Here is a 13,483-nt window from a genome sequence, read left to right on the forward strand (position 1 = left end):
TCCGCCTCCTTTCACAGAAAGAATTTAACACAGAACTGTGAGGAAGGGACATTCATCTCCCCTTGGTTTGTCCATGGCGTATGTCTGTGAGCAGGTGCTTCTTGTAGGCACACACTGCATCTGCCTATCTTTGAGGACTTACGCAGTACGTCACTATAGGTCAAAGAGCAAAGAGCGAAGCAGAAAACCTACCTTGGTCACTGTTGCAGGATAGATATGAAAGGGATCATTGATGTGCAATGTCTCCAGCCGCATCCCAACTGTAAAGAAATGGCTTCCCAAGTCTGCATGGTCCTGCAGGGATAACGGTGAACAATATTAAAGGAGATGGCACCATGAATTAACTTGACAATGGTCTGGACTCTGTTCTTGAGCACTGTCTTGAGTGACTGAAATCTGATGGAAATAATTAATTCTCTCCATTTCAAATTTCTAATCATTGCAAGACAGTGTGGATTTAATTATTTTCTGCGGGCTAAATTACGTTTCCAAGGGAGAGGCAGCAAGCCTTCGCTGGCCATGCTTAAGTTTACATGGAGTGAAACAATTCGTGTGGCACTGCGTTGCCTTGATCCTGTCAAGTGCTCACCGCTGAAGCCACACAATAAAGGTGGCCATCGGTCATCTGAAACCCAGAAGAATTACCTTCAGGAAAAAAAAAACAGTGCCTTTTGCCACCAAATTACATGACACGGCATCCATCAGTGGGAGTCGCCTATTCTCCTTCCAAACATCTTAAAGGCTGGGCTGGTCACTGGTTGAGTCTATAACCCTAGTTAGTGCCTGTGAGAAGCTGCAGTTACCCTGGGGACATCTGAGCGTGAATCCTACTCAGTAAAGATGAGCTGTGTGTTTTCCTTTCCAATAAGTGCCTGATTGACCCCTCCCTGAGACCTGATGACTGAGTCCTGGGGTTCTCCTGCTTCTTCCAGAAAACAAATTTCAATATCTTCTTCAGCCACACAGCTATAGATGAGGTTGACCGGACTCAGAATATCAGAATTCAATCTTGCTGAACTGGAGGTCATCTTGTACTTCACACTTGGTGTATGTAGTCAAGGATAAATAAATAAATTGATGGTCTGTCCCCGGAGTAATAGCAGGTTCAAATAAAGCTTGCTATTGTCAAATACATCAAATGAATATGCAGCACAAAAAACAAAAACAGAACAAAGACCAAAAAACCCAAAAAACAAAGAACTACAACAACAAGAGCAACAACAAACCCCTGAGGATCTATCAAGTGGATTTTGAATGAATTCCATGATGCCTTCCATAGCCAACTCTAAGCCAACTCTATTAGAGAGAGCCGTGATGGCTTTGCCTGTATGTCAGCTCTAACCCAAAAGCCAATCCATTTGCTCTGTCTAACGGGAGACCAGAAGAGAGGAAGTCCTCTAGAAATTCTCCAGCAGAGGTGCTGGCAAGATGGTTCTGTTGGTAAAGTGCCTAATTCAAAAGCATGAAGGCTAGAATTCAGATCTCCGGTTCCCACATAGTACGAATGCCTATAATTGTAGAGATGGGCAAGTGGACACAAATGGATGCAAGGGCTATCTGGCCAGCCAGTTTACCTGAAAAGCTATCTCCAGGTTCAGAGAGAGGCCCTGTCTCAAAAATAAGGTAGGATGTTATAGAGGAAGATACCCAGTGGAGACCTCTATCCTCCGTATGTACAAGCAAGGATGCCCCCAAACACACACACTTGTTTCCCCCTCCCCCTGAAGGTGTTGTGACTTACACATATAATTCTATCACTGGGGAGGCTGAAGCAGAAAGACCATAAGTTTAAGGTGAGCCTGGGCTGCACATACTGAGTTCTAACTCCAGCCTATGCCACAGAGTCAGACCCTATCTCATAGAAACCAGAAAAACGAATTTTAAAAAATTAACTCTGTAACGTGTCACCATTTTGTCAGGTGGTGGGGGGAGAATAGAAATGTTCATACATACAATCACAAGCTCACTTTCAGGATACATACATGATACACTCGGGGTCTGAGTGAAGGGATTGATGCCTTGTCCCAAGAGGGGTAATCACAGGAGATGCAGTCACATGTTGGGTGACATTCAAAGGACCTCACTCCATTCTAAACTTTCATAAGTTCCTTCAGAGCTAAACAATCAACACTTTATAAAAATTACACGCAGAGGGGAACACCCTTGCATGCAGGTGGTGACTTCGGTTGTTTATAAGACGACCTTTACAAATTCCTTAAGAACTGACAATCAAACACTTTATAAAATTATAAGCCTCAGGAAAAAAGCAAGGAGAAACTCCTCCATACAGGTGTTGCTGCAAAACAAAGCACTTTCTTTGAATGGCACTTTAGAAAAATAAAAGGAACTCAAAGCAACAATCCAGGGATTTAATGTGAATTAACGCAGACTGACTAAACCAGGGAAGCAAACTGCAGGTGCTGAGGCACAAGAGATAAACACAGAGTTACTAATTGTCACCTGAATTAAAAGAGTAAAATCAAGGCTCCCCTGCAGACGCCAATGCCCCCAGTTCTTATGGGTGATATCTGAGTCACACTTGTGGATTTTGCAGGTAAGTGTTTTCCTCTTTTAAACGAAACTCTTTATCCTTTTATTCTGAAGTTACAATCAAATGTCCCTGAGTGTCCTCAACAAGTTTAAGTGGTTGTTTTTATGCGGTGTTGCAAAGACAGACCTGGGGTACTCTAGACACGTTGGCAATTATGAATGGCCCAGGAGAAGGTGCTGATTTCTCCAGACCCCTGCGCTTGCTTCTCTGGTGTGGTATATCCCTCTACTAAGTGTGCAAAGCTGCTAGGCTAGACAATCTTGCTCACTAATCATAGCAAATGGTCACTTCTTAGTTGCCTCTAATCTCTAGAGCTCTCTGTGGAATTTCCCATCTCCAGGTTCATTGTAAAAGAAGCTGTCAGCAATCTAGACTTCTGGTCTACCCCCAAGCTTAAGCCCTCAACTCCAGCATCTGTACCAGCTCTGCTTGGTACACTTTTAACTCCAATCTCTGCTCTGCCAGTAGAGACAGCTTTCCAAAGAGTGCTGTTCCACAGCCATTAAGACTTTCTGTCCCAGATCTTTAATTTGATATTGATCACTGACTAGAAAATATTTTTGACTAAGTCCACATCCATCCTACTACAACCAATGTTCCCAATATTACATTGAAAGTTCTGGGGTTCCAGGGAACTCTGTATGTAGATTAGTCCCTTACCTGATTCCTTATCATGTGCAGTTGTCTAGTGAGAACCAATCAATGGCTGCCTGTCCTCCGAAATATGTAGTGAGGTATTTCTTTCTCAAGGAATCTGAACTTGTGCTGACATCACCCCTCAGGTCTACGTTCTTAAGATCATTTTGGGGGGTGGTTTGGAGGGGTAATGTGTTCTGTACCTCTCTCTCTCTCTCTCTCGCTCTCTCTCTCTCTCTGGGTGTGTGTGTGTGTGTGTGTGTGTGTGTGTTCCACAAGTCAACATTAGCTATCTTCCCTCAAACACTCTCCAACTTTATTTTTTGAAAGAGGGTTTCCCACTAAATATGAGACTAATCAATTCAATTCAATGGCTGACAGACCAATGAGCTTCAGGGATCAATCTGTCCTGTGTCCCTACTCTTACCCTACTCTACCCCCAGCACTGGAGTCAGAAGCACATTTTTAGAATAATTAAAGAGTTTGACAACATCAAGAGCCCAGAGAAGTTAGCAAGGTTTTATGTATGCACTTGGACACTCTTAATCACGTATACGCTTACACAGAGAAGTATGGCAGAGGGTGGCTGAAACGATGGCTCAGGCATTGTCACCCAGTTATAAGAACTAGAATGAAATTTCATCACCCACATAATAAACCAGGCATCCCACATATGCCTGGAACCTGAACTTAAAGGCAGGGAGGTGGGACTGAGAAAGGAGGGGCCATGGGGCTTACTGGTCTCCAGCCTTGCTTAGAAAATGCAAAAGCCAAGCTCCAAAGGGGAGAGATGCTGCGTCCAGGGAACAAGATGAGTGCTGAGAAAGACAGTCACATGCAGTGCACACAGTCACAAACACGCACCACACACACACACACACACACACACACACACACACACACACACACAGATACTGTACTGCATGAGATAAATCTTTTTAGTTCCAACGTGCCAGTTTTCTGTCTTTTGGGAAATTAAACATTGTCTAGGTTTCTCTTCAAGACCTTAATAATTTGCATGATTTCTAAGAATAGGCGTCAGTAAAATTAAAGGAAGGTTTTAATTAGTACTACATCCAAATTGTTATATAATGAACTCTGGAAACTTTACTCACATCAGCATATGTTACACTTTCTTTAAAAATCCATTTGTTTCATAGTGTTCCTTTTTTTATTTGAGGAATGGATTAATGCTCATGTACTCATTAGAAAATGACCCACATAATATTAATTTCATCAAGAAATGACATCGGAATGCCAGCATTTATTAAATCAATAGTATTATTATGTTTCAACTCCATCACGCTGATTTGAATTTAGCCAGTGAAATATTTGTAACAAAAATTTAATGAAAAAAATGTATACGCTTAACAGCAATAAGCTTTTCCATTTTACGCTCACAGCTGTAAAAAGCAATTTTTATCTCCAAGTGGTGCATTCAATCAAGTTAAAAAAATACTAAGGAGAAATGAAGTGCTAGGTATGCCACCCAGAACCACACAACTCACAAAGGGTGATTACGTCAGCCTACTTTGTGGTTAGGTCCAAAACTCACCCTAAACTGTTGTTTAAAAAAAGGAAGCAAAAAAAAAAAAAGAAAGAAAGAAAAGAAAGCCACATGCGCATTAGGGTATCTTCCACGGATTAATACCTGGCACCACGAAAGCAGTGGTAAGCAATGAGACAGAGAATGAGGAGGTAGCTCAGAGGGTAAACAGCTTCCGGTACCATGATGAAGACCTGAGCCCCAATCTCATGACACCCTTTAAAAACCAAGGCGTAGCATCGCGTATCTGTGATCCCAGTGGCAAGTCTGCAACAGGTGGCTCCCAGGAGCTGCCCAGAAAATGACATCTGGGTTCAGTGTGCAGCCCTCTCTCACAAAATAAGGTGAGCAATGAAGGCTAACTGGTGCCATTGCTGGCCTTCACAACAGCACTCACAGACGAATGTAATTAGATATGCACTTCCGCATGCACACATAAGCGCACACACATACACAAAAACCACAGCAAAAATATACCTGGTATCCAATTTATATGCATAACTGAACACTGATTTCTGCTATTTTCTTTCTCCTAATTCTTTAGCTCACTTCCAAGAAGCCAAGGTGCCTTAAAGCACCAAGGTAACAATCTGGGCAATATGTGCTGAAAGGGGACAAGAATTGGGGAAGGGTGCCCTGTCAACGTCACACCCACCCTAGCCATCCTGGAGGACACAATTAACCAGAAGCACACCCCTTTAAGCTGGACACCCTAAATACAACTCCACTGTTGCCATGGAAACAGGAGACAAATTCCGAACTATCTTCCTGTAGCAACACCACCTCTCAAGAAGAGAGGAGTTAGCAAGGGACAAGGCCCCACTCAGGTGACTGACTGACTGCACAGACTTTTCAGGACCACTGTAAGTCACAGCTCCCCAAGGACCAAAGGCTGAGCCATCCAAGCCCCTCCAACTTCCACTTCTCCGAGGAGGAAAAGGAGAGGCACGAAGACAACTTAGTATCTTTGCAGGGTGAGACTGGCAGAAAAGTGTTCATGTCACAGTCTTCCCATCCAGGGTGGGGAAGGGGAGAAACCCCAAGAGAAGAAAGCCAGTTACAAACACCAACCAAAAGCCCTCACGACTAAGTGGTCAACACTGAGCAGATCACAAAGCAGCAGTCAGCCTGATGACAGATGTGCCCGATACACCTATTCGTTAAAGCGACCACTCAGCCTAGCATCAGGACAGGGAGACAGAACTGTGCGTTACAAATATGCATTGCTCAGTGACATAGCCAACTTCCACACAGAGGACTTAAGTTCCAGGAGAATGAATCTAAGAGTCCCACCTGAGGCAAATCATACATATGTTTCCCCGCTGTACAACCGAGAGAGAGGAAACGAAATAGACAATATGGACACCACGAGTGGTGCACAGAAACACAGCGCCCCCTCCCCCACACCCTCCATGACGATAAAGCCACAAAACAAAAGAAACAAAGCAACACTGGGCTGTGTCTATAATCCCAGCACTCAGTAGTATGAGTTCAAGGGCAGCCCCAGGGTAAATGGTGAGACCCAGTCTCAAACAGATAAATCAAGTTTAAAGAAATTATAGGGTTCAGAATCTTTGGCATGTCCTGAACAGATTTTTCTGTGCATGTATGTGCTGTTGTGAGTGTACACATATATACACACACACACACGTGCGTGCAGGTCTGATGGAAATCTTTGGAAGCATTCTTTTAGTTCTTCAGGCCCTTCTCTTCCTTTTGGGGTTTTTTTTTCATAGACACCTGGAGCTTTGTTGCCTGACCAGTGAGCCCCAGGGGCCCACAAGCCTCCTTCTCCCCAAGACTGGGACACACAAGCTTGGACCAACTCTCTCAGCTCTTTCAAATGGCATGGCAAAGTCTTTACCAAGGGATCCCTCACCCCAGCAGCATGAACAAACTCCCAGTCAAGTTAAGGTGTGCGTGGAATCTTTCTATAAGAAAACACATGGCCATAACCAGTGACGCCCCTTCTCTCTGTTTATGAAACGTAACAAATTCAGAAGGCAAACAAAAAGAATGGATTCCTGGCACCATATACCAACCTGGATTAGCCACTCCTGTAACTTTATTTACAGACTACAGAGGCAAAAGGTGCATTTGACTCCCACAGTTACCTAGGTGTACTGTTGGATCTGCTGAACAGCTCTTCACGTCAGAGATGACAGAAAGTGAACCATGCGGGGTCGCCAACAGACCAGAAATCTTACTGAACTACAGTCTCGTGCTGTCTTATGAAGGATCACCAGCAGAATGGTACCCCTAAATGATCCTAATCATGGGCCTCAAACGGTTCTGTTGCCAGCAGACATTGTAGGCAATGGAATGTCATGGGGTGGGGACCCCATGTAAACCCCTGGTTCTGGTCATAAAGAAATACTGGGAAAATCTTAATACAGAGCATAGAACGCCTGCCAATGGAACAAAAGACTGTGCCGTGGGCTTATAAGCTTGCTCTCCCATTTTTTTTTTTTTTTTGCTATTTTAGAACATAGCCCTTCTATTTATTAAAGATGGGATACTGTAAAACTTGTGTTACATGAGAAGCAGCCTCCTGCACCTCCTGTTTACCACACATTCTGCCTGCCTGCACAAAAAGGCTGTGTCAAGTGACCCCCACCATCTGGTTTTGAGGAAGAACGTTCTGTGCTGTTCACAATGTCAAGACCACCGGGAGAATTTCTTTCTCAGAAGACAGCTCCATTGTTAAATTGATGTGCTCAGTCCTAACAGACTTTGTTTTCAGATAAGGTTTCATGTGTCCCGGGCTTTGAGCCTACTGTGCTGGCCAAGTCTGGTCTAGAGACTCCGTATTCCACTCAAAAAAGCTGAGATTACAGGCATGTCATATCACACACAGATTATGTGGTGATGGGAATCGAACTCAGGGCTTGGTGCATGTGAGGCAAGCATTTTACCAATTGAGCCCTGTCCTAAACTCCCAGACTTTTGATCCACTAAGAACCCTGATGAAATCAAAATCCACTGTCCTGACCTCCATGAGAGCCACAGATATTGAGGAAGAATTGGTCAGATTCAAGAAGGAAAGCAATGAAAGTCAAACTTCCCAAACAAATCAGAATCCAGAGGATTAGGGAGGTGGCTGAATGGGGCAAGTACTGGTGTCGGAAGCTTGAGGACCTGAGTTCTAATCCACAAAGGCTACCAAAACCAAAAAGCTTGGCAAAGCAGAACTGCCCTCATAATCCATGTTCTGGCATGGCAGGGACAGATGGAGGCCTTGGGGCTCGCTGGCCACCTTGTCTAGCTGAACTGGTGAGGTCCAGGTTCAGTGCGAGACCATGTCTCGAAACCTATTGGGAAGAACAACTAAGGAACAAACAGAGCATTCGCCCCTGACCTCCTTACATGCATGCAGGCAAACACATGTGCAGACACACACGAGCTCACACACAGACAGAAAACAGGAGAGGTCTTAAAACTGAAAACTGACACACACTAGGTGAGGTGCTGAAGGGGACCCTGAGCTCTCTCAGCGGGAGACAAGCCCTTAACATTTCAAGCGCATGAGTGGTAAGATTTCCTTGAATGTGGTCTCTGCTTCTGTCAAGCTGAGATGCTTTCCTCAATTTTTAGCTCATCCCTAACATCCTTCTCGCTGTACCCAAGTCATTCCAATTCCCAGCCACAACTGACGCGGGGTATCTTCCTTATGAACTGGAGACAGCTGTGACTTCATCCCACAAATCACCCCAAGAAAGGGGCTGGCTGCACAGAATGAGATCCATTGCATCAAAATGCTTATTTCATCTAAAGTGTAAAAAATAATCAATAGAACGGCCTGGAAAGACTGCTCGTCTGTCTCACAATGGCGGAAGACTACGCAGTTTTCCGTAACAACAGGCATCCCAAATGAGTCCCTGCTGAATTCAAACATACATTTCCAGTACTATAATGGCAGAAACAGAAGTACAGTCCTGCCCTGCTCCCTGACAAACACTGATGACAGTGGAGACAGACAGACAGACACACATACACCATCATCATCATCACCATCATCACCATCACCATCATCATCATCATCACCACCACCACCACCACCATCATCACATCACCACCACCACCACCACCACCACCACCACCACCACCACCACCACCATCATCATCATCATCATCATCATCATCATATGTCTATGACAACTGATCAGGGCTGGAGCGATGGCTCAGTTGGTAAAATACTTGCTGCGCAAGCATGAGGACTTGAGTTTAGATCCCCCCACACCCATGTAAATTGTCAGACCAGGCAGTTGCCTCTCAGTCTTACAGAGATGTGTAAGAGAATACTACAGGGACTCTTGAAAATACATTTGAGAGAAAGAAAAATAGGAAGCGACCGCGAAGACAATCTGACCCTCATCACACGTGTCCCTGTAACTCCTCTGATCAAAATTACCTCGGTGTGTACAAGAGCTTGTCCCCTTCGGGCTCCCATCTCCTGGATTAGCACATTAGCTCCAATGCAATGGTCAGTGTCATTGCAGGGAAAATGTGGAAGGACACAAACTGACAATTAAGGGCATGTGAACATGGGAAGGTAAAGGCAAGAGTAGACTAGTGTCGCTACAAACCAAGGGATTTTGGGCTTGACAGGTGGCCCCAAAAGATGGGCAGACTGCCGAACATGTCTCTTCAGGTGGATTCTGAAACCACTCACAATCCAATTTAAATTACAATCTACAGAAGTACAAGAGACTATGTTGTCTAGACTTACGCTAAGACTCACTCGATCGGTAGCGATCGTTACAGTAGCCTTAGGGATAAAACTTCCCAAGACTTACAAATCACAAATTAAATATAGACTTCATCCTAATAAGATTACCCTGCCCGTTTCTCTTCCATGAAGTGAAATCAAATTTATGAAAGGATCTCACGCAGTTTGAGAACACAGACACTCACTGCCACCAGCTTTTATTTGTCAAGTGCCTACCGTATCCATACTCCTGCCTTGTGCTAAGCCCCAAAGCAGTATTCGCTACCAACTCTTACTGTGATGGTTGGTTATAGGAAAATGATGAAAAGATAGTAGTTCTGAGATGGTAATATATCTAAAAAGTAGTCTGAATTCTCATAGGATGTATTGAAGGTAAAGAAAGAAGATGATTATGTTTTAAAAAGTATAGACCAACTTAAATTAAATCCTGGAATCAGGGCAACAGGACATAATGGTCTTTTGCAGAGAGTAGCTGTTCAATAAATGTTTAATGAATCAGTTCCTTTTTAATTAAAAACAGATCAAGATTATTAATGCTTCTGCCTTTCAAGTCTTAATGTTCACAATTCTAAGTACAGTTATATGTTCAATTAATCTATAAATATATTAACTCAGAATTTTTAAATCTAGTGAGTTAAACATATGTGGTCCATTCAAGAAACTGTTAATTTATTTGACAAATAGTTATTAAGTGGTGGGAATTATGTTTCTAACCATGCACACAACATATAGCTCCTTTCCTTCCTGGAGCTTCCCGTTAGGCCAAAAAAGGTGCACAGAATCACACAAATGACCATATATCATTGTGGCACACGGGATGCCACAGAAACTGATCCTGGGACCTTGTTGGGACTGGGAACCCAGGCCAGGAACACAGGTACAGAATTCCTTAGAGGATTTATATTTGCAACTGGAATATGAGTGCTAATTTGACAGAAAGAACAACACAGGTACAAAGGGAAGAACATAAAAAGACCCAGGTGATGGTACCTGGGACCCCAAGGAGACTCGTCACTGCCTGAGACTCCAAGGGAAAGCACCACACTAGACTTGACAGGCCTTGGAGAGATAAGGCGGCCATGTTTAGGAAAAAACCCTCAACAATAAAGAGTTCCGAGAGCAACAACAGCAGACTAAGGCGTCTGCCAAAACCCACCTTAAGTTTATGTCCTAAACAATAAGTCTAACTACAGGGGAGTTTTGCTTGTTTGGTTTGTACAAGATGATCCCACTGCACAGCCACCAGGGGGTGGGGAAAATGAAAACAGCAGACAGACGAACAAGGACCTCATTTAACCGATTCAGCAAACCCAACACTGAGCAGAGGGGCCCAGAGTGAACCCCATCAACAGTGCAGACTCTTCACCAGCTGTCTGGGGAAGCAAAGGCCAGCAAGGTCTCACCAAGTATGCACAGTTAGAGCCCTGGCAGCTCTCGGGAGCGCACCCCAGAAGACCAACACCCTCTCCCGATCCTCCCTCTCAGAATAGGAGGGCGATGCCTAAGCTGGCCGAGGGATTTTAAGAGTTGAGAGTTTGATAATCCATTCTGTAGGAGGATTTGGCAAAAGCCTGGTATGTAGCAGACACTCTAGACAAAGTCTCATGAGCTGTTGGGAAAACTGAGTCTTAAAAAGATATACCAATCTCCTCGCCACTGGCTAGGCCGGCGCTGGAGTGAGCTCGTGTACTCTCATTCTTTGCTTTCCCATGGCGTCTCCTTCCTGGCTTTCTCCCCCACCCCTCCATGTGTGTCCGCTTCCATTCCTCTCTCTCCCCACCGCACCCTCTACTTCTCTCTACCTCCCAAGTGCTAAGATTACAAGTGTGTGTCACGTGTCCCCCTTTTGCATGGATCCTAAGGGAATCAAACTCAGGTCCTCATGCTAGTGAGGCAAGTGTTTGGCCCTCTGTAAGCTGTCACCACTGCCCCTATTTTTAATCCCTTCAAAGAAGCAAAAACACAAACCAGTAAAATTAGACAATGTAGTTTCTCCTCTCACTTCAGTAGGGAATAGGGGGATAAAAGTGGGATTTTCATCACAGAGAAGAATAAACAAAAATAGTTTAACCAACATCCTATAATATGAATATTTATGAATAAATCATTTTAAAAAATAGTGCTGGGAAGCAGACACAATTTTCAGAATTTAAAATGGAAATGGGCAAAGAGGGCAGTTTCCTAACTGCAGGACAAAATTTGCTAGACAATAGTTTTCCTTTTCTTTTTTCCAAATCTGGGTATGTGGTATGTGTGTGCAGAATAGGCATATATGTACCGCCTGTGCCCATGTGTGTGCATGCAGCCACGATGATGCCAGAGTATGTCTATGCAAACAAGAAGACATCCTCAGCTGTCAGTCTAGACAATGTCGTAGCTCACAGTGCCACATGCCTGCTCAACTGGCCTAGGAGTTTCCAGAAATCCTCTGGTCTCTACCTCTCTTTCCATCTCATCCTAGGGGTACCGCAATTACACACTCAGCTTTTACAGAGGTGCTGGGGATCCGAACTCAGGACCTCGTGCACAAACCTGGCTAGAGCATCCCCACTGCCACTTCCACAACTCTTCAATGGTTTGGTTTATATGCGAAAAGGAGGAAGAGAGGGAAAGAGAAAGAGACATTGACCAAATTCGCCACTCACCTTAAATACTTCCATTGGAAGGGGACACTCTGCAGCGGCAAGCAAGGCTTTTTCTAGTGCACATTTCCATTCAAAAGGCAACTTCAGATAATAAAGTTCTGTATCAAGGGCAAGCCACAAAGAAGTTAGCAACAGTAGCTCTGTTAGCTGGCTTTCCCATTTTATCTTCCCACAGTTCTCGGCAAGTGTCAGCCGCTCGTGCTGCCCTGCAAGCAGCCACCTGCGAGAGGGATTCTCTGAAATTAAAGAGCTGCTATCGGAAATAGAGAATGTTAACAGGGCTCTTCCACAGAGAACATTTGTATGCATCCTGTTGGCCTTCTGTACATAATTTAACGGCATTAATCACATCAGCAAGACGTTCCGTCATCTGCAGCCACGATTCCATGTGTCACCTAAAACCTCCTCCCGCTGATGGAGAACTCACTTGTTGATAAGCGTCAAAGCCCTGAATAGCTCTTGTTATCACAATGCGTTTGCCACTAAGTCTCAAAGCTTGCGTATGCTAAAACATAATAGTCCGTATAAGCCAGAAAAATTATTAAAAGCTAAATTAAAATATACAAACCAAGATTTATATTTATACTTGAAATGTTCCTACCACATGTCTGCCATATTTCCCCCCCAGGCATTGGAGGAGAGGGAAGATTTACACACAAAGGTTATCCAGTCTGCATGCAAAATTAAAAGGAAAAAAAAAAGCTGACTGCAGTTTTCACATGTTGCTGAAACTGTAAGGGAATTTTATGACCTGATCACAACAGATTTAAGACCTTATCAAAATAGGATTTGTGGAGGCTCTCACTGGAAGTAGATGTGTTTATATCATCCCTATATCAACCCTGGCTGCCTCAGACAGACTGTTAGAATATGAATATGAATTTAAGCACACTTAAAAGGCAACACTAAACCTTTGGGCTATATTTTTAACTTCTTACATGTCTGCTTTTTAGCAAGAAGACATATATTTGGATCCCTGAGGCTTCGAACCTCACCTTGAGCTTGAAGCTCCTTTATGTAAGCAGTTTATTTAGGGTTTTTCTGGTGGTGAAGGGGGGGGGGATGCTATAATTATAGTTGGTGAAAGGTTTTACCGGACTTAGCCAAGTTACCAACTCACTGTCTCTTGTCATTGTACAGAGGCTGATTTCGGATATAGTATCTTCTATCTGTCTAATAGTTTTTCTAGCATTTCACCTAGAACTTTCTCTCACAGATTTTTCCCCCTAATCTGGCATTTTTATGTAGACACAAGAAGACACGTGATTTTCCTTAGCAATGGCCTCCTTTCCTTCAAACTATACAATCCAACTGTGAGCTCGTGTGTGAGCTTCCTTCCTTGTGTTGCTTTTGTTGAGTCATAGAAATGAGAAAGG

General features: G+C 43.8%; 1 protein-coding gene across 9 annotated transcripts in view; it reads right to left on the bottom strand.

Moving 5' to 3' along the window:
- Sfmbt2 (Scm-like with four mbt domains 2) overlaps positions 1-13,483 on the bottom strand; it is a 194,563-nt gene that overhangs the window by 115,113 nt on the left and 65,967 nt on the right. For all 9 annotated transcript variants that reach the window (XM_006254210.5, XM_006254216.5, XM_006254215.5 and 6 more), the window contains 2 exons: positions 12,108-12,205; positions 193-294 (listed from right to left, as the gene is read on the bottom strand). In XM_006254210.5, the coding sequence (XP_006254272.1) occupies positions 193-294; positions 12,108-12,205 (200 nt within the window). The remainder of the gene's footprint in view (positions 1-192; positions 295-12,107; positions 12,206-13,483) is intronic.

Source organism: Rattus norvegicus, chromosome 17, assembly GCF_036323735.1.
Source record: "Rattus norvegicus strain BN/NHsdMcwi chromosome 17, GRCr8, whole genome shotgun sequence".
Taxonomy (NCBI): Eukaryota; Metazoa; Chordata; class Mammalia; order Rodentia; family Muridae; genus Rattus; species Rattus norvegicus.